At 45.1% G+C, this 25258-nt stretch overlaps 1 protein-coding gene across 1 annotated transcript in view; it reads left to right on the top strand.

The window, feature by feature from the left end:
* The window catches only part of ANO2 (anoctamin 2), a gene marked incomplete at its 5' end in the record, with an annotated part of 318386 nt that overhangs the window by 128052 nt on the left and 165076 nt on the right, over nucleotides 1–25258 (top strand). Inside the window, one exon of the mRNA XM_082849511.1 lies at nucleotides 19035–19169. Within this exon, the coding sequence (XP_082705637.1) occupies nucleotides 19035–19169 (135 nt within the window). The remainder of the gene's footprint in view (nucleotides 1–19034; nucleotides 19170–25258) is intronic.

The following is a 25258-nucleotide window of genomic DNA, read 5'->3' as shown; positions in this document are numbered from 1 at the left end:
CTGGTAAGCACAAATCTGATCTTTTTTTCTATGAGTTAGTTTGTTTTTGAAATATAATTGGCCCACAAGACTATGTTAGTTCCTGTTCCACAACATAGTGATTCAGTGTTTCTGTATGTTTCATAGCGATCACTATGGTAAGTCTAGTTACTGTCACTGTATGAAGATATTATATGGTTATGGACTATACTCCCCACACTGTACATTTCTTACCCGTGACTCATTTATTTTGCAGCTGGAAGTTTGTCCCTCTTAATCTCCCTCACCTGTTTCTTTCCTCTCCCCACCCCCCTTGCCTCTGGCAACCACCTGTTGGTTCTCTGTATCTATGACTCTGTTTCTTTTTGTTATGCTTGTTCATTTGTTTTGTCTTTTAGGTTCCACATATAAGTGAAATCATACAGTATTTGTCTTTCTCTGACTTATTTCACTTAGCACAATGCCCTCTAGGTCCATCCATGTTGTCACAAATGGCAAGATTTCGTTCTTTTTCAATGGCTGAGTAATATTCCAGTGTGTGTGTGTGTGTGTGTGTGTGTGTGTGTGTGTGTGTGTGTGTGCGCGCGCGCGCGCACGCGCACTACATCTTCTTTATCCTCTCATCTATTGATGGGCACTTGGGTTGCTTCCATATCTTGGCTATTGTGAATAATGCTGCAGTGCACATTGGGGTACATATCTTTCTGAACCCCTGTTTTTGTTTTCTTCAGATAAATACCCAGGAGTGGAATTGCTGGATTGTGTGGCAGTTCTATTTTTAACTTTTTGAGGAATCTCCATACTGTTCTCCACAGCAGCTGCAATTTACATTCCCACCAGCAGTGCACGAGGGCTCCCTTTTCTACAGCCTCACCAACACTTGTTGTTTGTTATCTTTTTGATAATAGCCCTTCTGACAGGTGTGAGGTGATATCTCATTGTGGTTTTGATTTGCATTTCCCTGATGATTAGTGATGTTGAGCATCTTTTCATGTCCTGTTGGCCATGTGTATGTCTTCTTTGGAGAAATGCCTATTTGGATCCTCTGCCATATTTTAATTGGGTTGTTTGCTTCTTTTGATGTTGAGTTGTATGAGTTCTTTCTATATTAAAAAAAATTTTTTTTTGTTTCAACTTTTCAAACATCTTTTTTTTTCCTTTGGCAACGTGGCATCTGGGATCTTAGTTCCCTGACCAGGGATCAAACCTGTGCCCCCTGTGGTGGAAGCACAGAGTCCTAGCCACTGGACCACCAGGGAAGTCCCTCTTTGTATATTTTGGGTATTAACCCCTTATCGGATATATTGCTTGCAAATATCCTCTTCTATTCAGTAGGTAGCCTTCTGTTTTGTTGATAGTTTCTTTCAGTGTGCAAAAGCTTTTTTGTTTGATGTAGTCACATTTGTTTATTTTTACTTTTGTTTTCTTTGCCTGAGGAGACATGTCCAAAAAACATTGCTAAGACCAATGTCAAAGAGCTTACTATGTTTTCTTTTAGGAATGTTAAGGTTTTGGGTTTTACATTAAAGTCTTTTATCCATTTTGAATTTATTTTTGTGCATGGTGTGAGAGAGTAGTCCAGTTTGATTCTTTTCTATATACCTGTCCAGTTTTCCCAATACCACTTACTGAAGAGGCTGTCTTTCCCCATTGTATATTTTTGACTCCTTTGTCATAGATTAATTGCCCATACACGTGTGAGTTCATTTCTGGGCTCTCTATTCTGTTCCATTGATCTATGTGTCTGTTTTTGTGCTGGTACCATATTGTTTGAATTAATGTAGCTTTGTAGTATAGTATGAAATCAGGGTGCCTGATATCTCCAGCTTTGTTCTTCTTTCTAAAGATTCTTTTGGCTATTTGGGGTCTTTTGTGCTTCCATACAAATTTTAAAATTATTTGTTCTAGTTCTGTGAAAAATGGCATTGGTATTTTGATAGGGATTGCACTGAATCTGTAGCTTGCCTTGGATAGTACAGTATTAATATTTTTACAGTGTTAATTCTTCCAGTCTATGAACATGGTATATCTTTTCATCTGTTTGTGTTGTCTTCGATTTCTTTCATCAGTTTCTTATAGTTTTCCAAGTGCAGGTCTTTAACCTCCTTAGTTAGATTTATTCCTAGGATTTTATTTTTTTTATTTTTATTTTTTTTTGCGGTACGTGGACCTCTCACTTGTGGCCACTGCCGTTGCGGAGCACAGGCTCTGGACGCTTAGGCTCAGCGGCCATGGCTCACGGGCCCAACCGCTCCGCGGCACGTGGGATCTTCCCAGACCGGGGCACGAACCCGTGTCCCCTGCATTGGCAGGCAGACTCTCAACCACTGTGCCACCAGGGAAGCCCCATATTCTTTTTGATGCAGTGGTAAATAGGATTGTTTTCTTAATTTCTCTTTCTGATATTCATTGTTAATGTATAGAAATGCAACAGATTTCTGTATATTAATTTTGTATCCTGCAAATTTACCAAATTCATGGGTGAGTTCTAGTAAAATTTTGGTGGTGTCTTTAGGAATTTCTATGTATAATATCATGTCATCTGCAGACAGTGACAGTTTTACTTCTTCCTTTCCAATTTGGATTCCTTTTTTTTCCTTTTTCTTCTCTGATCGCTGTGGCTAGGACTTCCAATACCATGTTGAATAAAAGGCAAGAGTGGGCTTCCTTGTCTTGTTCCTGATCTTAGAGGAAATAGTTTCAGCTTTTCACCATTGAGTATGACGTTAACTGTAGGCTTGTCATATATGGCCTTTGCTATGTTGAGGTATGCTCCTTCTATACCCACTTCATTGAGAGTTTTTGATCATAAATTGGTGTTGAATTTTGTCAAAAGCGTTTTTTGCATCTATTGAGATGACCATATAATTTTTATTGTTTAATTTGTTAATGTGGTGAATGACATAGATTGATTTGTGGGTATTCAACCATCCTTGCATACCTGGGATAAATCCCACTTGATCATGGCGTATGATCTTTTTAATGTATTGTTAAATTTGATTGCTAATATTTTCTTGAGGATTTTTATATCTATGTTCTTCAGTGATATTGGCCTGTAACTTTTTTTGTGTGCGTGATATCTTTGTCTGGTTTTGATATCAGGGTGATGCTGGCCTTGCAGAATGAGTTTTGGAAACATTTCTTCCTCTGCAATTTTTTGGAATCGTTTGAGAATGATAAGTGTTAACTCTTCTCTAAATGTTTGGTAGAATTCACCTATGAAGCCATCTCGTCCTGGGCTTTTGTTTGTTGGGAGGTTTTTTTGTTTTTATTTTTGTTTTTTATTACTGATTCAATCTCAGTACTGGTACTTGGTCTGTTCCTATTTTCTATTTCTTCCTTGTTCAATCTTGGGAGAATGAACATTTCTAGGAATTTGTTTCTTCTAGATTGTTTATTTTATTGGAGTATAATTGTTCATAGTAATCTCTTATGATCCTTTGTATTTCTGTGGTGTTGGTTGTAACTTCTTTTTCATTTCTGATTTTATAGATTTAGGCCTCTTTCTTTTCTTCTTGATGAGTATGGTTAAGGTTTACCAATTTTGTTTATCTTTTCAAAAATCAGCTCTTAGTTTCATTGATCTTTTCTATCTTTTTTTTAGTCTCATTTATTTCTGTTCTGATCTTTATGATTTATTTCCTTCCACTAACCTTGGATTTTGTTTGTTCTTCTTTTTCTAGTCCCTTTAGGTGTAAGATTAGGTTGTTTATTTAAGATTTTTCTTGTTTCTGCGGTAAGCTTGCATCACTATAACCCTCCCTCTTAGAACTGCTTTTGTTGTGTCCCATAGATTTTGGATCGTTGTGTTTTTGTTTTCATTTGTCTCCAGGTATTTTTTAATTCTTCTTTGATTTCTTCAGTGACCCATTGGTTGTTTAGTAGCGTATTGTTTAGCCTCCATGTATTTGTGTTTTTTGCAGTTTTTTTCCTGTACTTAATTTCTACTCTCATAGCATTGTAGTCAGAAAAGGTGCATGATATGATTTCAATATTTTAAAATTTCCTGAGACTTTTGTGACCTGACATGTGATCCAGTATGGAGAATGTTCCATGTGCACTTGAGAGAATGTGCATTTTGTTGCTTTTGGATGGAATGTCCTAATGGTCTAATGTGTCATTTAACGCCAGTGTTTCCTTATTGATTTTCTGTCTGGATGGTCTGTCCATTGATGTAATGGGATGTTAAAGTCCCCCACTATTATTGTGTTGCTGTCAATTTCTCCCTTTATGTCTGTTAATATTTGCTTTATGCAATTAGTTCCTACTACATTGGGTGCATATATATTTACAATTGTTATATATTCTTCTTGGATTGATCCCTTGATCATTATGTAACGTCCTTCTTTGTCTCTTATTTCGGTCTTTGTTTTAAAGTCTATTTTGTCTGATTTAAAATAGACTTTGTTTTAAAGTGTATTTTGTCTGATTGTATTGCTACCCTGGCTTTCTTTTCATTTACATTTGCATGTAGTACCTTTTTTCATTCCCTCACTTTCAGTCTGTGTGTGTTTTTAGATTTGAAGTGAATCTCTTGTTGGCAGCATATATATGTGTATTGTTTTTGTATCTGTTCAGCCACTCTGTGTGTTTTGATTGGAGCATTTAGTCCTTTTACATTTATAGTAATTATTGATAGGTATGTACTTATTGCCATTTTGTTAATCGTTTTTGCATTGTTTTGTAATTCTTTTTTGTTCCTATTTCTTCTTTTTCTCTTTTTCCTTATGATTTGATGACTATCTTTTTTTTTTTTTTTGCGGTACGCGGACCTCTCACTGCTGTGGCCTCTCCCGTTGTGGAGCACAGGCTCCGGATGCGCAGGCTCAGCGGCCATGGCTCTCGGGCCCAGCCGCTCCGCGGCATGTGGGATCTTCCCGGACCGGGGCACGAACCCGCGTCCCCCGCATCGGCGGGCGGACTCTCAACCACTGTGCCACCAGGGAAGCCCTGATGACTATCTTTAGTGTTATGTTTGGATTCCTTTCTCGTTTATGTGTGTGTATCTATTATAGATTTTTGGTTTGTGGTTACCATGAAATTTATATATAACATTCTCTGTGTGTGTGTGTGTGTGTGTGTGTGTGTGTGTGTGTGTGTGTCTTTGTGTCTCTCTGTCTCTGTCTTTGTCTGTATCTCTGTTGCTCTCGTATATATATACGATTATTTTAGGTTGCTGATATCTTACATTCAAGGGCTTTTTAACAGCCCTGCATTTTTACTCCATCCCCCATGTGTACTGTTTTTGAAATCATATTTTGCATCTCTTTGATTCGTGTATCCGTTGACTACTTGTTGTGAATGTAGATGATTTTGCTTCTTTGTCTTTTAAACTTTCTACTAGCTTTATACGTGGTTGATTTAATACTTTTATTGTATATTTGCCTTTATCAATAAGAGTTTTCCTTTTGTAATTTTCGTATTTCTAGTTGCGGCCTTTCTTTTTTGCTTAGAGAAGTCCCTTTCACATTTCTTGTAAAGCTAGTTTGGCGGTGCTGAACTCTTTTAGCTTCTGCTTATCTGTAAAACTTTTGATACCTCCATCACATCTGAATGAAAGCCTGCTAAGCAGAGTGGTTTTGGTTTTAGGTTCTTCCCTTCATCACTTTAAATGTATTGTGCCACTCCCTTCTGGCCTGCAGAGTTTCTTCCGAAAAGTCAGCTGATAGCCCAATGGGAGTTCCTTGTAGCTTTTCCCTTGCTGCTTTGAATATTCTCTCTTTATCTTTGATTTTTTGCCATTTTCATTACAGTATGTCTTACTGTGGTCTTTGGGTTGATCCTGTTTGGGACTCCCTATATGTCCTGGGCCTGGATGTCTGTTTCCTTTCCCAGATTAGGGGAGCTTTCAGCCCTTGTGTCTTAAATATGTTCTCTGCCCCTTTCTCTTTTCTCCTCCTGGAACCCCTATAATATGAATGTTAGAACACTTCATGTTGTCCCAGAGGTCTCTTATACTGTCCTCATTTCTTTATCTCCTTTTTCCTGTTCAGCCAGAGTGATTTTCATGTCTTTTTTCCAGTTCACTGATCCATTCCTCTGTATCTTCTAATCTACTGCTGGTTCCTTCTAATGTATTTTTCATTTCACTTATTGGGTTCTTTATGTCTGTTTGGTTCTTCTTTATATTGCCTAACTCTTTGTTAAAAACTTCTCTCACTCTGTTCATCCTGTCTTCTCCCAAGTTCTTTAAACATCCTTACAGTCATTACCTTGTTCTTTTTATATGGTAGATTGATTATCTCCTCTTCACTTAGTTCTTCTTCCAGTGTTTTATCTTGTTCTTTTGTTTGGAGTATACTTCTCAGTTGCCTCATTTGCCGTTTTTATTTCTATGTATTTGGTAAGTTGGAGAAGTGGCCTTTTGTAGGGGAGGTCCTGTGCGTCCCATCAGTGCACTCCCCTCTGGTCACCAGAGATATATGCTGTAGGGGTGCCCCTTCCGTGGGCTGTGTGGGTCCTTCTGTTGTGGTGGGCTGACTACTGTGGGTGGTCTGGTAGGCGTGACCCCCCAGTCCAGTTGGTTGCCAGGCCATGCCTTGTATGGAAGCTGCTGCCTGCTGACGGGCAGGGCTCAGTCACAAGGTGGCTGGCAGCTGAGCCTGGGAGGGTCCTGGGTCTAGTGCTGGCCTGCTTGTGGGTGGGATGTGTTCGGGGTGGGTGGGTTGTGGGGTTGGAGGTCCTGGATCTAGTGCTGGCCTGCCAGTGGGTGTGGCTGGCTCTTAACACCCCAGAAGAACTGGCTAACTTCAGGTTCTGGGGTGTCTTAAAGCTGGTTTTGGCCTGCTGGTGAGTGGGGCTGGATCCTCGGATGGCTGGCTGAGGGGTTCAGGGTATCTTGGAGCTGATGTCAGCCTGCTGGTGGGTGGGGCCAGGGACCAAGGTGTCCCAGAGCTAGAGCTGGTCCTCTGGTGGTCAGAGCCAAGTCCGGAGGTCTCTGGCTACAGGGCCTTGGGGGTCCCAGGGCTGATGTTGGCCCATTGGTGGGCAGGGCTTGTGGGCAGGGCTGGTTCCTGACACATCAGGCTGTGGAGCCCAGAGTGTCCCAAGACTTGTGTTGGTCCCCTGGTGCGTTTGGCCAGCTCGCTGGGTGGCTGGCTTGAGGGACCCGAGGTGCCAATCTGCTGGTGAGTGGGCTGGGTTCTGATATGGTGGGCGTTAGGACTGCGGTGGTCCTGGGGCTGGTGGGTGATGCCAGATTGGGGCCAGTGCTGGCCCACTGGTGAGTGGCACCAGGTCCTGGGGTCTCTGGCCGCAGAGTCCAGGGGTGCTGGAGCTGGTGTGGGCTGGCTGGTGTGCAGGACTGAAGCCCAGAGGGTCCCAAGGCTGGTGCCAGCTCACTGGTGGGCAGAAAGGTCTTGGAGGCTCAGGCTGCAGAACCCTGGGTGTCCTGGGGCATGTGCTAGTGCACTGGTGTGTGGGGCTGGGTCCTAGGACCCTTGTGGGGTAGGGCTAGGTCCTGGGGCAGGTATAGTCTCGGGAGGTCTTACGGCAGCCAGTCTGCTGGTGGGTGGGACCGTGCCCCTTTTCACCTGGTTGCTTCGCTTGGCCTGAGGCGTCCCAGTACTGATGCCAGCAGGTTGGTGGGCAGGGCCAGGCCGTGGCACTAATAAGCTAGAGGGAGGATTCCATAATGGTGCTTGCCAGTTCTAGTGTTCTCGTGATAGAAGGAGCTCCCAAGGTGGGCTGCCGCCAGCGTCTCTGCCCCCAGGGTGAGCTCCAGTCACCTCCTGCCTCTCCGGGAGGCTCTCCAAGGTCAGCAGGTGGGTCTGGCCCAGGCTCCTTTCAAATTACTGCTTCTGCCGTGGGGTCCTGGAGTGTGTGAGGTTTTGTGAACATCCTCTAAGAGAGGAGTCTGTGTTTCCCACAGCCCTCTGGCTCCCCTTGGCCTTCAAAGCCAGACATTCTGGGGGCCTGTCTTCCCAGGGCAGGACCCCCAGGCTGGGGAGCCTGATGTGGGGCTCGGAGCCCTCACTCCTCGTGGAGAACCTTTGCAGTTGTCAGTTTCCTCCTGTTTGTGGGTTGCCTACCTGGGGCGGGGGGTGGTGGATTGGACTACACGGGGTCTCGGCCCCTCCTGCCCGTGTCATTGTGGTTCCTTCTTTGTATCTTTAGTTGCTGATGATCCTTTCTGCTAGATTCTGGTCTTTCTCATCAGTAGCTGCTCTGTGAATTGTTGTAATGTTGGTGTGCTCCTGGGAGGAGGTGAACTCAGGGGCTTCCTACTCTGTCATCTCGGCCATGTCCTCTGACAGTCTAACTCTCAGTAAATGAAAAGCCAGTTGGATATAACAGCTCCCCCTCCTTTATCATTGATTTTGGTAATGAGGATATCTTTATATATCATATAATAATTTTGATCAGCTTTATGAAATTTATGGATCTGTGTGAATATCATAGAGGCGTCTGTGCTGAATTCTTCTTGCCATTTTTCGGCTCTGCATTAACACGTTGTATTTCCCCATCAGTGATCCTTATGTTTCCATCTTTATTTGAAGATTGGCTGTGGGTAAAGAATAAACAATATTGAAGAATGAAAATGAAAACAATGTAAAATGGCTAAAACTACTAGGTGATAAATGGCTGGGAGACTAGGCGTGAGCACGTTCCTCTGATCACCGTGTGAAGTGTTCTTGGAAGCTCTCACGCTGCTCATTAATAAACAGAAAATGTCTAAATAATTATTTTATGAACTTCTTTTTTACAAATGGAACTTGGAACAGATGCCATCACTGCCTTTTTCTGATGTGAATGAGCTTCTGGAGGTCGTAGGGTTTTGTAAACCAGGGAGAGGAGAATTCCACTTTAGTTGATAGTATTTTATTAAAATCCTAGAAAATAAATCATGATACTTTGTAAACTGGGAGGCTCAAGTCTGCATGGTCCTCTACTGTGTTACCCGAGAGGTACACATCAGGGGTAAAGTGTAGGCTTGAAATCAGGCTGCTCTGAGGTGGAGTCTGGATCCTTCTCTCGTCAGCTGTGCGACTTTACACAAGTTTCTCCATTTCTCTGAGCTGTGCTCAGCTTACGCAAAGAAGAAGGACAGGCCCGGTAACCACCTAATAGGGTTATTGTCAGGACTTAGCATCCATTAAACAAACGCTTATTAAGCTACTGCTATGTGCCAGGCACATTCTCGGGACTAAGGGAACAATGGTGAGCAGGACAGAAAACGTCTGCCCTCATGAAGCTTATATTCTAGCAGTGGAGATGGATAAAAACACAAATTTAGAAAAAATGTTAGGTAACGTTAAGTGTTACGAATAAAAGTGAAGCAAGAGGAGAGGTTAGGCGCCCTTTGGGATGGGGTGAACCCAGGAGGCCTTTCTGAGGAGGTGACGCTGGAGCAGAAACTGAGGAAGTAAGGACATGAATATCCAAGTGTGAGGACGGAGTTCCAGGCAGAGGGCAAGCCACAGCAAAGGCCCTGAGGTGCAAGCAGATGGGGTGTGTTTGAGCGACAGTAGGATCCGTGAGCTGGAAGCAAGCCACAGAGGGGGACGGCAGGAGAAAACGAAGCAGGATGTGTTTCAAGGCGGTCAGGGGTTTGGGGCCAGAACAAATAGGACCTTGTAGGTCATGAAAACAATTTGGGGTTTTATTGTACATGTGATATAAAGTCCTAAAACCGTCTCAAGAAGAAGAATGAACAAATCCGACAGATTTCTAAAAGAATACGTCTGGCTTCTGTGTAGCAAAGAGATTTCAGGGGCACGGGTGGAAGTGACCCGGGTGAGGGATGACAGTGGTTGGTCCAGGGTGTGAGTGATGGAGAGGGGGAGACATGGTTGGATTTGGTGCATTTTTGAAAGTAGCGTCTATAGGATTGGATGTGGATCGTGATAAACAGACTCAACAACGATTACTTCCGTGTCTTTGTCCAGAGCACCTGGATTGGGGTTCTGCACACTTAAATTCGGAAGATGGGGGAGGGCAATTTAAGTGTGTCAGGGGTGGCAGAGAAACCCAGAGTTCCACCTTGGCATCGTAGACCTTGAGACTCCTATTAGCCATCCATTGGGAAATGCCAAGTAGGCTGGTGGAATCGTGAGATTGGAAACCAGCAACCTGGAAAAACACAAATACTTTGCTTTTCCCTGGTTCCATCCCATGAACTGGGGATAAATCTCATAACTGGGAAATGAGCTGTTTTTTTGTTTTTTTTTTTTTGCGGTACGCGGGCCTCTCACTGCTGCGGCCTCTCCCGTTGCGGAGCACAGGCTCCGGATGCGCAGGCTCAGCGGCCATGGCTCACGGGCCCAGCCGCTCCGCGGCATGTGGGATCTTCCCGGACCGGGGCACGAACCTGCGTCTCCTGCATCGGCAGGCGGACTCTCAACCACTGTGCCACCAGGGAAGCCCGGAAATGAGCTTTTCTTGACTGTTTTAGGGTCATTGGGAATCTACAGCCATTGCTGTTAACTCTTATAAGATTTTCTTCTTTGCTTTGCGGTGTGGTGTGGTAGTTAAGAGCGGGGGCTTTTGGACTTTAACAGATGAGAGTTTTTGGATTGTCTACAACCTAATGGCTTCACCGAGGTATTTCATCTTTACGTTTGCATTTGCTCATTTATTAGATGGAGCTATAATGCCTGTTTCTAGGACTGCCATGTAGGCTTGTGAATTTCGTGCCTTGTCCATGGGTCCCTGGCTGAGGGGGCTTGTGGAGCCTGAAATCCCGACCACGCTCTGCTCCCCAAGCCTCATACCTCTGTGTAGGGCCGTGCATTCCCGGAGGAAGGAACCTTTTCATTCATCCAAGGACTCCATTTGCTTGCCAAGCCCTGTATCCTTTCACAGGATTCTTGTGAGGCTCATTAGAGGTAGTGCACGCAAAACATTAGGCAGAGCCCTTGGGACGAAGCTATTTTATTTCATTTTGGGATGGGGAGGCATGGCTGCTAACCTAGGTCCACCCACCCACTGAAGGAAACACACAAAGCAGTAGAAAGACTCGGGTCGGAACATGCCTTTCGTGTTTCTCCTGGATTCTGAAGGCGATCCTGCTGAGGCTGTGGTTTCTGGAAGCTTGATCTCTTCCTGCCTTGTTTCTCTTGCTTTAACTTACCTTCTCAGCTTTGACTTCTCATCTGCCTGGCTCTTCCACCTGCCACTTGCACCTCCCTTCTCTAGTTGCCCCTGGACTGGATGCCCCGCACATCTGGCCCCTGGCCCTCTTGGGTCTTTGGTCCCGTTTACCCCTCTGAACACATCTGCTATGTGCAGGGCCTGGGGTGGACCACGTCAGCCCTGCCGATCCTGGCTCCTGGGCCTGCACCCCATCAGCCTGGCCCCGCAGGTCCTCTTGCTTTGCAGACTGTTCTTTATTTGGAAGCCTTTTAAACGAGAGGACTTGGCAGGGGAGACGGAGGCCCTTGACAGCAGTCTCGCAGAAGAGTGTTCAAGACTCAGGGTGTTCTGATGCCCAGGAGTACTTCTTTCCCTCCGGAACTTCGGAGCAGCCCCCACCCCGTTCGCTGGCGTCTGTGTTGTCTCCTAATGTTAGGACTCGAGCTAAGCCTGATTTTCACAGCCCTGCCAGTCTGAGCCCAGCCCCTTTTCACTGTACTTTCTGAATTTGCCCCATGTTAGCAAACTTTTCTTGCCAGAAGGGGGCCTTCTCTTGGCCTCCCTGGGACGGCTAAGAACTCAGAGTCTCCTGGCCTCGGATGGTTGATCAGAGGAGCCAGTGGCTGTGTCTGCTGGCTTGAGCCCCGCAGACGCAGATGCAGCCCGGTTCCTGCTGTCAGCTCTGGCAGAGAGGTGACCATCCAGCTGTTCTTCCCGACCACATACAGGGCTGGGCTCAGGCCCTGGACTGTCAGGCCGATGATGAGAAGGCAGGCTTTGGGAGGCAGGTTGAGGAAGAGTCCTGGGGAGCCTGCCACCCTGTGACTGCGGCGTGGGGATCCTTTCTCACGGCACGTCTGTACTCACCGCGGAGAAGGACCACGTGCCGCAGGTCCTGGGATGGTGGGTCCTGGGGAAAGACACTGATCCACACCATTCTTTAGCAAATATATCTGCCCCCAGAGTGTGGAAATCCCTTCGATAAAGATTCTCTTCTTGGGTTTCTTTTCCAGCAGCCTTTCTGCCACCCCGTCTCCCCGCCCCGGGGCAGGTAAGGGGGAGGCACGGACTCTCTAGGAATGGGGTGGGAGTGGGGCTGGAGGGGATAAGACACGGGGGAAGTCCCATCATCCAGGAAGGGAAAATACGCTTTTCCAATGAGGGGAGGTTGTTAAAAGGAGAGAAGAACCAGCGCACAGAAGGGTAGGAGTCAAGAGGTCACTATTCTGGCCCCTCCCTGTCTTGGGGTCAAACGCTCCTGGTTAGGAGTGGGGGTAGAGGCGAGAGGAATGGAGACACTTAGATATTCGGGGTGAATCCTAGCGCTCAGTGTTTTCACCTCACCTTAGGGCGTAGCCTTAGGAAACAGGTCCCATCGAGTAGCCCAGAGCCCAGCCTCACGCCAGCGCATCCTGCTGCTGCCCGGGGCAGCTGACTGGGAACAGCCGAGGGAGGCGTCCAGGTACGTGGGCCTGAAATAGCGCCCCCTACAGCCCACAGCCCGCAGATAGGGCCTGGAGGATCCAGAGGTTCTCATGGACCGGCAGACCTGATGAGGCGCAGGGGCGGGGACCAGGAAGACGCAGCTCGAGCCGTAGGTGTCCGCTGGATGCCCCCGTCGGGCCCTGCCGGCCTGGGGGCCCGCCCAGCCCAGCTCGGCTCTGAGCGGCAGAGACCAGCGCGGGGCTCCAAGGTCGAGCCCAGGACATTCCAGGGGACAGCCTTCCCCAGAAGCTGCCTCCCTGCCCCCGTGGTAAGGATGCACACACGTCCCCCTCGCCTAGGTGCTGCCTTATAAAGGGGCTGGTGGGGGAGACTCATTGTGCTGGAAGAGACCGTTCTGTTGGGAGCTTGGACTTGGAATTGAGTGAATATTTAAGCCAAAGAGACTTTTAAAAAATGTGAAAAGACCCAGTCACCTTGAACCGTTTTGCACGCCTGAATCCAGCCTTAATCCTAACGCTAATTTTTAACTCACCTGGTAAGGTTTGGTGTGAGCATTAAATGAGATACTGTGTATAAAGCACTTAATTCAGGGCTTGGCCCGTGGTCCCTGCTGAGTGAATGTCCCGTCCCTCCCCTGCTCTCCAGTCTTGACCCCTCATCAACCATAGTCCGCTCGCGTTATCTCCAGGCCGCCGAGGATACAGGAGAGGATGCTGGCAACTCAGAAGGCAAAGCTGTGCTGGCCCATCTCACGTTTCACCAGGGAGAGGCCTTCACTGGCTGCCTCGCTTCTGGAGCTGGGAACTTCCGGGCTGACTTCCAGAGAACCAGCCTTTATGAACTATAACTAAAGGCTCAGAAAAATCTCTGCGGAGTCCCTGCACCTGCCCACAGTCCTGTTACGGGCACCTGAATCTGTGTGCCTGTCATCCATCTCCTGAGGGGCTGGAAAGCCTGACAGCTTTTGTTAGAGCAGGAAGGAGGGTGCCCCACCTGCCACCGCATCACGTGATGTGGGCTTGGGGGTGTTGAGAGCACCAGTTACCCCTCTGGCTGGCATGGCTACCCCCCTTCCCCCTCTCATACCCATTCCTGCTCCACTCTGGTCTCCTGAGGATGGGGCGGCCGTCACTTGGCCTCCGTCACCGCCTTGGTTTCAGGGCTGGCCACCTTGGTCTGGAAGACTTGTCTTTGGTTGGCCTTCTGAGCTGCCTTCAGGTAAAAACTCCCCTTTCAGCGCTGCTGACAGTCTGAGCCTGAATGATATGCACGCCTGACATGGATTACGTGCTGTCTGGCTTGAGGGCAAGGGAATGGGTAAGATGCCCTCCAGGCAGTCTGTTGGCCTGCAGATTATAGGACATGTGGTATCTCCTTAAACCATTTTAAAATCAAAATATAATGTACATATAGAAAGGTAATGTGCAAAAAATATACAACTCACTGAGTTTTTGAGAACTGAACACACCCTTACACCCATTACCCAGATCAAGGAAGAACATTGTTAACGCCCGAGGTCCCCCACCCTCATCCCGTTCCCTTGTAGTCGCTGCCTTCCTCGGGCTAATGACCATTTGTATTTAACAGTTATTTTGTTTTTGAACTTTATAGACATAGAATCGTACTGTACAGTAATTCTTTTGTGCCTGTTCTTTTGTTCAGATGATAGGTGTGAGACTTGTCCATATTGTTGTGTGTTTTTGTGTTCTGTTCATTCTCCTTGCTGTATAATATTCTGTTGGGCAAACGTATCAGAACGTGTTCATGCATTCTGCTGCTTATAGCCGTCTGGGGAGCTCCCGGTCTGCGGGGTATCACGAACAGTGCTGCTGTGAACTTTCCTGGTGCGTCTTTCAGCTCACAGATTCCCATCTGTGCTGGGCAGGTACTGAGGAGCAGAGCTGTAGGGTCACAGGGGAGGGCCGTGCTCAGCTCTGGCAGACACTGCCAAGCCACCTGCCAAAGAGGCTCCACCTGTGCACGTCCCACCAGCACCATGTGAACGTTTGGAAAAACGTGGAGGAATCCCAACACTGGCATTTTCCCTCTTTTTCGTTCTTGCCATTCCCACGAGTGTGCAGAGGTATTGCATTGCGATTTCATCTGCATTTCCCTGATGATCTGATGCTTAGGGAAGCTGAACACCTTTTCGTATGCTTATTGGTCACTTGGGTACCTTTTTTTAACCAAGTATTCCTTCAGGTCTTTTGCCCATTTTTCTGTTGGATTTTCTGCCTAATTCTTATTGAGCTTTGGAAGTTTTTCATGTTTTCCAGATCCAAGTCCATTGTGGGATGTATGTATGTCAGTATTTTTCCCATTCACTCACTCACTAGTGTCTTTTGATGAATAGAGGTTCCTCATTTTAATGTAGTAGTGCACGCCAAGTTTTAGAGTAATATCCTGTACAACAGTTAATGGTTATTGCTTGCTGACTTGTGTCCTCGTATACCTTGCTCATTTAACTTTCACATTGACATATTTTTCAAATGGGAAAAATGAAGCTTAGAGAAGCTAAGAGACTTTCCCAAGTTAGGAAACAGCAGAGGCCAGGTTCTTGTCCAGCCCTGCCCACTCCAGAGCCTGTGTCCTGTGATCTCTGCTGTTCCACAGAAGGTACCAGCTAATATCCATGGGCACTGTTCAATCCTCCAGTGCCTTTCATTTGGGTTGTACATTGTTTTTCAGTTAAATTAGTTGCCAACATTTAACAATTAGGAGAAATACAGTTTTCCAGCTTTTTTTTCCAGAAAATTGTAAGATCTGGTAATACTGGTCTCATTTTCCCACATGTCACCCTGGGCTGCTGGAGATGAGTACCTACTGCTCCCCATAGATGGACATGAGCCCTCTAGTTTTTCGCTGGAGGTGCTTTGGTTGGTCCTGCCTGGCCTGCTTCAATCATTCATGTTTCCTGCCTGGCTCCTGGGGGCATCTGAGTTTTCAGCCCTGCTGTCCTGTTTCCCTTAAGTGACATAGTTGGCTCTTCATCCTTCTCTGTTTCATGTGTTCTTACCTTCATGCATTCTGACCTTCCTGTCTCCCTTTCCCAGGTATCGAGGCTCTGTGCTCAGGCTCTCTGTCCCCCTCTCCAGCCAGTAGTGTTTTTATGGGTAAACAGAGTAGTCCGCTGCCTATGTGGGGCAGTTAGAAGAACACCTCAAAATATTCTACCCCTTCCTTTAAGAGGTGAAGGCGTTGTGTCTCCATAAAGCTTGGAATGCAAACATTTTCCTGGAAGAAGTGATAAAGTATCCCAGTAGGCTTTAATTTATCAGATCGGCTCCTTAAGCAAAAGTCTAAGAGGCAATGGTAGAGAAGATCTGTAGACAGTACAGGTTAGGAGAGTGGTCAGGGATATCTTACGTCTCTGAGTGGCTGGATGCCTCGGATGGGATGCTGCGATGGGAAAGCTTCAGAGCTGGAAAAAAGCGTGAAGATGTTGCGGGGGATGGGGGATGGATGGGTAGCTAGGTGTAGTTCTTTTAGAACTTAGCAAATTTGCCCTGGGCATGTCTCCTGCTCATCCATTTCCTTTCCTTCTCAAAATTCCTCCTAGAAGTCAGTATAAGGTGGACATTAAGAGCTGGAATCTCAAGTTAGACTCACTGAATTTGAATCTTGTCTTTGCTTCTTACTGGCTGTGGGACCTTGGGTTAGTCAACTTTTTGTACTTCAGTGTCCTCTTCTATAATTTGAGGATGATAACATACTACCTCTGAGGGTTGTGAGGACTAAAAAATAAGAATATTTATGATCTTCTTAGAATGGAGCTTGGCAAATAATTAGCCCCCGATAAACATCAGTTACTGTTGCTGCTGTTGTTATGTTGGCACAAGCACCAGGTGCCAAGAGATCAAATTCTTGCTCTGTCAGGCGCTGGCCACGTGACGTTAGACAAGTCTGTGTGTCCAGGGAGTGTCAGTGTTCTCTGGAAAAGATGTTGGGAGAATGAAAAATGAGGTGAAACAAGACAATCAGGATGAAAGCACCAGGCAATTTGTGTTTATTAAGTCTCATCTGTCTCCTCCCTTCTCTCTTCCCCTCTCTTCTGCTGGAGATGGGTAATGGACTAGTAGAGAAGGTGAGGTGAACACCCTTGAAGAAACAACTAGTATTGTCACATTCACTAACATGGAAGCTAAGGACTGTAGTGTTGTCTCTTTTTTTTCCCCCAAGATTGGTAATTTGTGTTTTATCCTTTATTTTCTTGACCAGTCTGACTAAATATTTATCAATTTCATTGATCCTTTCAAACAACCAGCTCTTGGTTTCATTGATTTTTCTCTTTTCATTTATTTCTGTTCCCCCCTTTATTATTTCCTTCCTTCTGTTTGCTTTGGATTTAATTTGTTCTTTTTCTGCTTAAAGTGCAAGCTTAGATGATTGATTTAAAGCTTTCTTTTTTAGAATGAATATATGTATATGTATAACTGAATTACTTTGCCGCACACCTGAAAGTAACACAACATTGTAAATCAACTATACTTCAATAAAAGAAATTCTAGATGAACTTAAAGAGAAAACTTTCTTATTTTAATACCAAGTAGTCAATGCTATAAATTTCTCTCCAAGTATTACTGGCATTCTAAGTATAATGGCATTCCACGAATTTTGATATGTGTGTTTTTATTTTCCTCAGTCAAAAATATTTTCTGATTTCTTTGCGATTTCTTCTTTGACCCATGGGTTATGTAGAAGGATATTGTTTAATTTCCAAGTATTTGGGGATTTTTCCAGACAACTTTCTGCTGTTGATTTCTAGTTTAATTCAGTTGTGGTCATGGTACAACATTTTTATTATTTCAGTTATTTTAAATTTATTAGATTTCCTTAATGATTCACAATATGGTCTATCTTAGTGAATGTGTGTTTGCAAAGAATGTATTTTCTGTTGTTGTTTGGTGGAGTGTTGTATAAATGTCAATTCAGTCAAGTTGGTTTGAAGTGTCTTCTGTATCCTTACTGCTTTTTTGTACTTGGTCTGTCAACTACTGAAGGGAAGTGTTGAAATCTCTAATTTATACTGGAGGATTTGTGTGTTTATCCTTTCAGTTCTATCAGTTTTTATTGCATGCATTTTGATCTATGCATTTGACACATGTATTTTACTGTATGTGTTTTGGATTATTAGGCCTTCTTAATGAAGTGACCATTTTATCATTGTTTGATGTCCCTTTTTATATCTGGTAATGTTCTTTGTTCTGAAGATTATTTTGTTTGTATCAGCTTTCTTTAGATTAGTGTTGGCATGGTATATCTTTTTCCAGTCATTTACTTTTTTTCTATATATGCCTTTATATTTTAAGTGGGTTTCTTGTACATTTATATTTAATGTAATCATTAATGTATTTGCTTTTTTTTTTTTTTTTTTGGCGGTACGCGGACCTCTCACTGCTGTGACCTCTCCCGCTGCGGAGCACAGGCTCCGGATGCGCAGGCTCAGCGGCCATGGCTCACGGGCCCAGCCGCTCCGCAGCATGTGGGATCTTCCCGGACCGGGGCACGAACCCGTGTCCCCTGCATTGGCAGGCGGACTTTCAACCACTGCGCCACCAGGGAAGCCCTCACGAAAAGTTTTGATTCAACAGATTTTTGTTGTTAGGGTGGAAGCTACATTTCCTGGCAGTGTCTTTATCCTAAGTGGAAGCAGCATTCTGGTGGTGGATACATAGATTTTATTTGTTCCTCTTATTCTCTAGTCCTTCCATCAACGGGTGGGCTGGGTTCCCATTTCCCTCCTGTGGTTTATATCGGAGGCTCGTGAGAAATAGAATATACGTCTCCTCTGTGGGTTGTTTTTTTCTCGTCAGGATCCATAATCAATATTCATCTAAGGGAAAAGGAAAACCCCTTTTCAGAGGCTTTATGTGGTCATTTACTAACTTTATGAAGTGGGGAACAAAAAGATATGGGTTCGTACCTTTTCTTTTTAAAAGAAATCATTTTTTATTTTAAAAGTAATTCATGAACAAAATAGAGTTAAAAAATGCAGAAAGATAAAAAAAATAAAGAAATAAAACCCACCCATAATCCCATCAGCTAAAGAAACCATGACTCACATTTTATCGAATTTCTTCTAGTCATTTTTCTATGAGTGCATCTTTGTTCGTCCGTATATATCAGTATACATGCCCCCAAATTTGTGTGTTTTGTTTAAATAAGCTAGTTTCAAAAAGGTGTGTTTTTCTGTGGGTTGAGTACTATGGCACTCATGAAATGCCGATATGTTATTCATGTTTGTCTGGTAAAGATGCCAAAACGTGTGGCATTTTCTTCAGTTTGCTGTTAGTGCTGGATTCCTTCCTGCAGCTACTTTACACGAACAGCCAGGACAGGTGTGTATATGTGATTCTAATGGAATGTGATTCATTTCAGAAAAGACCAGTTGTTGATTACGTTGTGCTGAGGTCCCCTGTTCCCCATGTAACTTTTGTCCCTTTCCATTTTTTTCAACCCATTCTCAGGTTTAGAGCAAACAGAAAGAAGGAAACTCTATGGTCTTCTCAGTATGTTTTGTTTTCTTCCTTTTCCAGAAAGTATTTTGGAGAAAAAATTGGACTGTACTTTGCCTGGCTGGGATTATATACATCCTTCCTCATCCCATCATCCGTCATCGGGGTCATCGTGTTTCTTTATGGATGTGCAACGATCGAAGAAGATATTCCCAGGTGAGTTGGTTTTAACGGAAAAGGCTCAGTTCTCACGTGTCAGTCGTTTGGAGTTTCACCCCAGTTGCAAGTACATTGTACATTTCAGACGCCTCCTTCCAAAGCCTCACCCTTTGTCCTTCTCCTTCCCGCTTTCCTTACCACGCAGCAGGTCACTTGTCACTTCCCTCTTCAGAGGTCTGGGAGCAGCAGATTCTGGGAACAGCTCAGAGCCACGCTGGGTGTGGCCACTTCCTTTCCTGGTCAAGCTCTTCTCCAGGACCAGGGTCTGATTGGGCAGGGTCTGAAAACTGATGAAAAAGAAATCATGCCTGAGAAAAGCTTTTTTTCCCCTCAATTTCATGACTTTTTCCCTTTGGTTTCCCAGATGACCCAAGGCAGGAAGTGTTGAGTGGTATTGGATAGAGATGGCATCTATGTGGTCAGACGCTGCTGGGGTAAAAAGCTGTGAGGCTGTGTGCAGAAGCAGGCAGCTCTGGAGCTGAGGAAGCCTCAGCTCTGGCTCAGGATGTCAGAGACTGCAGGAGGTGACAGGCCCCGTAGCGGGGCTCTTGGCGATCCAAGACATGGAACAAAGGTTGATCCTGATGGAGAAGAGAGATCCTACAAGAAAACAGGGACTTAAAAAGAGCATCCTTTAGGACTGAATGTGTTACATAGTAACTACGTGACTGGGTACCTCACTCCCTGACTCTTGGTTTCCTTGGCTGTGAAATGGTCATAATGACGCCTACTTCATGGTGGTGTTGTGAGGACTAAAGTAGACAGCATCTGGCACACAGCAAAGTATTCATAAATTATTGTTGAATGAATCAATATATGTGGAAATAGAGTTTGAGAAACTTAGCCAATATTTAGAATTTAAATCTCTTGCCATCTCCAGAACTGGCTTTGCAAACGGAAGCATTCTTTATGCATTTTACTTTTTTTTTTTGGCCATGCCTCGAGCCATGTGGGATCTTAGTTCCCCGACCAGGGACTGAACCCGGGCTGTCTGCAGTGGAAGCGGGGAGTCTTAACCACTGGACTGCCAGGGAATTCCCTCATTTGTGTATTTTAATACTCTTTCAGTTGCAAGTGATAGAAATGCGTGTGAACTAACGTACGCAGATAAAGGGAATTTATCCTCAGGGTTTCGGGGGGCCCTCAGGGGCCCCAGTGGCAGGCACGTGGCTAGCCCAAGGGACTATGGAAATAGGGACTCCTTCTGTTTACTGCCCGTCTCTGATTATTTCTAGTATTTATTTGTTTCACTGCAGAGTTTCTCCATTGGATGTAAACACGGCTGCTTGTAGCTCGTGGGTGTCATACCTGAGAGCTTTATACTTGATTGGTCCCAAGTGAAGAAGTTCTGTTGACTCCTTTTGGCTTAGGTAGAGGCTCTGGGTCAACCAGTCGTGGCTTGGGGGCAGTAGCCCGGGGAATGGGGACACTGGGCAGCCTGTGGGTGTCCACGACAGTTGGGGTTAGGGATGGGGGAAGTCGGGGCCACCCTGAAGAAATGGGCAAGAGCTGTGCTCTTTGAGGAAAGCGTACCCACCAGTGGCAGGAACCAGGTGATCTTCCATTATGTCACTCTATAGAAAAGCTCTTGCAGGTTAGGGACACTGGAGATGGCCGTGTCAGTAGTTAGAATAAAGCTCAATACCTTGGTATGAGAGACAAGGGTTTGGATATGTTTGTGTATAAAAACTGTGGTGTCATCCGTTCAGGGTTCGGGACTGGCGTTCTGGGACCTTTGTCACAGGACCTATGACTTCCGGGCTCTGCCTCGCGCAGCACGAGGGAAGAACGAGTACTTACCAAATTCCTGCTCTTAGTTGTACCAGGCATGGTGCTAGGTGGTTTCTGTGTTTTGTTTCTTTGATCCTGTAGAGATCAGTGTTGTCAATAGGTATTCTCACCTCAGAGAGATGGAGACATGTATGCTACCTGAGGTCGCTTGTCCAACTTCAGCAATTAATAATTGTCAGGGTTGGGATTTGAGTTCCACCTGCTCCAAGGTCTTTGCTTTTCCCAGTAAGCGGTGCAGTCTTCCTGAGGGCTCTTACCCTCCTCTGCAGCCCAGTTGCTCCAACTGGCCCCAGTTGGTTCAGTCTCAGAAGAAAACCCGGCTCAGTTGCCCGGTTGTGATCCCTGGGGAGCTGGGCCTCAGGTTGATCCAAGCTGAGGACTCCATACCACGCACCTCGAACCAACTCAGTGCAGCGGGTAGGGCATCTGTGTGCTGGTTTACGTCAGGACTTAGAACTTGTGCCCTGGTTCGCCACACGGGAATTCATGTAACGGTGACCACTGCGGCTGGAAATGACCATGGTCTGCACAAGCTGCAAAGTCATTTATTTATGCACATGCATGGACACTCATGTGCGTGCGGGTTTAGACGCGTGTAAAACGTGATCATTATCATTGCAGACATCCTGGAGTGTGTGATGTTTTACGAACTGTGGATAGCAGCCCATTAATGGATTATAGAATCGCTGTAATCGTTACCTTTTAAATGAACTAGAATAAGGTAGGACAGAGTAGAATGAAACATAATATTAGTAGTCATCACGAGAAGGAAGTATCAGAATTGTTTCATGACAGTTATTTTAGTGATATAAGTGTTTTTGTGAGGAGCGGGTACGTATATACTCGCATACTGGAATCTGTGGTAAATTTTTTTTAAACTGTTTTTTTAACTTTCTATAACAAAAAAGTTTGAAATTGGCTGTTATAAAATTTTAAAGTTTGGTTGCCAGTTTTTCAGAGTCGGGTGGGGCAAATCAAGAAGGTGGAAATAGGAAAAGTTAAGCACACTACGAAGGCGGTTTTGAGAACTGCTTCTTAATCATAATTGTATGTCTGTCAAAAGTCCAAGCTCTGCGCCTGGCAGAAACTCACAAACTACCAATCCTCATTAACAGAGGAATAGCCTCTAAGTCCCAATACTGAATCCAAATGAATTCGTACTCTTCTAGGGTCCGTGTCTATCAGCCACTCATAAGCGTGATTAAAAACTTGCACTCTTCCTGGGATTATTGTAAAGGTTTCCAATTTTGGCATTAAGCCTGGAATTTAGTATCTGTGTATCACTTTAAAAAAAGCTTTATTTTGAAAACAGTATAGATTCACAGGAAGTGGTAAAGATAGTGCAGAGGGCCCAGGGCACCCTTCATCCAGTTACCGCCAGGGATTATGTCTTATATAACTACAGTACAGTATCAAAACCAGAAAATTTACATCACGTGGAACTTTAAATGGTACCTTTTATCGCCAAGAACTTTGATATGTGAGACACAAGCGTCACTTGTAAATAATGATTCCATATGTGCACGATGTATCTATAGAAGCTTCCTTGACTTCGCAGGGGGTTGGCTGCATTTGCTTACACGCCTAGGAAAGACTGGAGCATTTTTTTAAAGCTAATTAATCTAAACCATATTTTCAAAAATTGGTTAGTTTAGACCTGAGACCTTAATAGCAGATGTTCTGTCTGAATTTCCTGAATAATTGCCTCCCTCTGTGGCTAGTACAGCTCTGTGTCGCCTGACCTGTGAGCAGTGGGTCACTTATTGAGGACACCACCCACTCTGGGGTCTTGGTTCACCTGATGGTCAGCCCATTCATCAACCTTCTTCTGCTTCGTAGAGAAAATGATAGATTGAAGAAATACACCATTGCATTTATAGCCACTGTTACTTCGAACTGGGAATCTGTGGTGAATGCAGCTAGTGAATGACCCAGACCTGACTTCAGTTCTAGGGGAGGTTCCCCCATCTTTCAGCTTGTCTAGAGGCAGCCTCTTTCAGAGACTACAGAGTCCTTTTAATGTCATCCTAAGGCAGAATTTCTCCAGAATTCTGTTCAAATTGCTTGCATCAAAAACCCCAAAAGATGAAACAAAAACCCCCAACCCAATACACGTAGAGCATTCTGACTTCAAACTTAAAAGATGCGATGAGTATCCATGTACCATGGCTGCCATTTTGTACAAATGATTGGCAGTTGACTGTGTTCTGATTTTAAAACCAGTGATGTACACAGCCCTTAAGTTTCAAAGTGTGCCAAGTTGGTGGCTAATACTTTTTTACTTCTGACCTTTTAGCATTGACTAGTTTTTTGTTTTGTTTTGTTTTGCTTTTTTGCTGTACACGGGCCTCTCACTGTTGTGGCCTCTCCCGTTGCGGAGCACAGGCTCCGGACGCGCAGGCTCAGCGGCCATGGCTCACAGGCCCAGCTGCTCCGCGGCATGTGGGATCTTCCCGGACCGGGGCACGAACCCGTGTCCCCTGCATCGGCAGGAGGACTCTCAACCACTGCGCCACCAGGGAAACCCAGCATTAACTAGTTTTGATTGAGATTAGGTGTTCTAGGATTCCACACCCTGCTATGTGTAAAAAAAAAACCCTCCGCAGCAAAGATAAGAGAAGGACTCATGTCTTCTCAGAAATGGCTTAGAAGCAAAGCTCTTTACTAGGCTTTGTGCAGACCCACTGTTTTCCACGTGAGTCTGTTTTCTAAGAGGTACTCTCCTCTCCAAAAGCAGCAACTCTTCCACCAGGCAGCCAACATGTGTCTGACCCAGAAGACTTAAAATGAGCCTTACTCTCCGGTTACCAACAAGCGCATGCCCAGGTGAAGCTAGCACGGCTGAACTAATTATTAAGAAATTACTATTTACTATTGTCTATGTGAGCGCGTCGCCGCTCTTGACACCTGCCAATGGAAAGTCAGTGGAGGAACTGGGATTTATCCTCGGAGACGTAGTTTCCATTCTCTCACACAGAAGGCCTTCCCTGCCGTGGCTCATTAAAAACGAGCCTGAAAGCTGGGACTTGACAGACAGTGACAGCCCTCGGTGAAACCTTTCGACTGCTTAGCGATGGGGAGCTAGACGCAGGCATCCTGCCGGCTTCTGGGTTTCATCTAATCCCGGGCTTCAGCACCCAGGTACCAGCTCCCTCCGCCGGCAGCGGCTTCCGACTGTACCGTGCTCGGTAGCGCCCTCTGCTGCCTGTTTCCGGAGGAAACCCAGCTGTGGTTTCAGCCTGGGGTCCCCTGCGGCCCCATCACCGTGGCTCCAGCTGCTCTGTGAGAACAGCCAGTGCTTCATTTTCATGAAATTGCCAGTTCTCCACCCTTTTTCCCAAAACCATGAGCTTAGCCATGTACCCATCCCCCAGGGGGAATATGACACACCAGAGTGATGAGTTCATTCATTTTCCTACCAGAATGTAGTGTGGAGGGTTACTGGGGAAGCCAGTTAGGGCCGAGAATACTTCGGTTCTTATTTGCAAGCACTCTGATGAGCCTAAATTAATTGGGTCCAGCTAATCATCTAACGAATGAATGGAATTTCAAATACATTCATGAGTCCTGTAACAGAAATACACTGAAAATAGGTGAGAATATAGGTGATGGTTATTTGACTAGTTTGTTCTCCAAGTATCTTGGAATCTAGACTTTGGAAGAATTTACCTTATTCTTCTGGCCTCCCTCATCCCATTTCATGGTTACGATAATTCTTTTTTTTTTCTTAAAAAAATTTCTTTTTTATTTTTTAGAATTTTTATTGGAGTATAGTTGCTTTACAATGTTGTGTTAGTTCCTGCTATACAGCAAAGTGAATCAGCTATACTTACACATATATCCCCTCTTCCTTGGATTTCCTTTCCATTTAGTCATCACAGAGCACTGAGTAGAGTTCCCTGTGCTATACAGCAGGTTCTCATTAGTTATCTGTTTTATACATAATGTCAATAGTGTATATATGTCAATCCTAATCTCCCAACTCATCCCACCCCCCCTTTCCCCCTTGGTATCCATACATTTGTTCTCTAGGTCTGTGATAATTCTTATTAAGTTGAGGTTGCTAACTCCCTTTCTACAAACGGTCACGTGGCTGATGCACTTAGAAATGGGCTTCTAGCCACCTGACTCCATTCTTTTTCACATGGCTTCTCCTTCCAGAGGAAGGAATTGTGTTGGTTCAGCTGCACACTCGCGTTTGTTCCTCTGTGTGACCAGCCTTACTCACTGATGAGACAGCCCATGCTTGAATGGGAGCAATGGAATCTGACCTCCGATGGGTGATTTATTCACAC

This window comes from Leucopleurus acutus, assembly GCF_964270905.1.
Source record: "Leucopleurus acutus genome assembly, chromosome: 11".
Taxonomy (NCBI): Eukaryota; Metazoa; Chordata; class Mammalia; order Artiodactyla; family Delphinidae; genus Leucopleurus; species Leucopleurus acutus.
The sequence above is the reverse complement of the archived record's forward strand: the minus strand, read 5'-3'. Positions and strand labels throughout refer to the sequence as shown.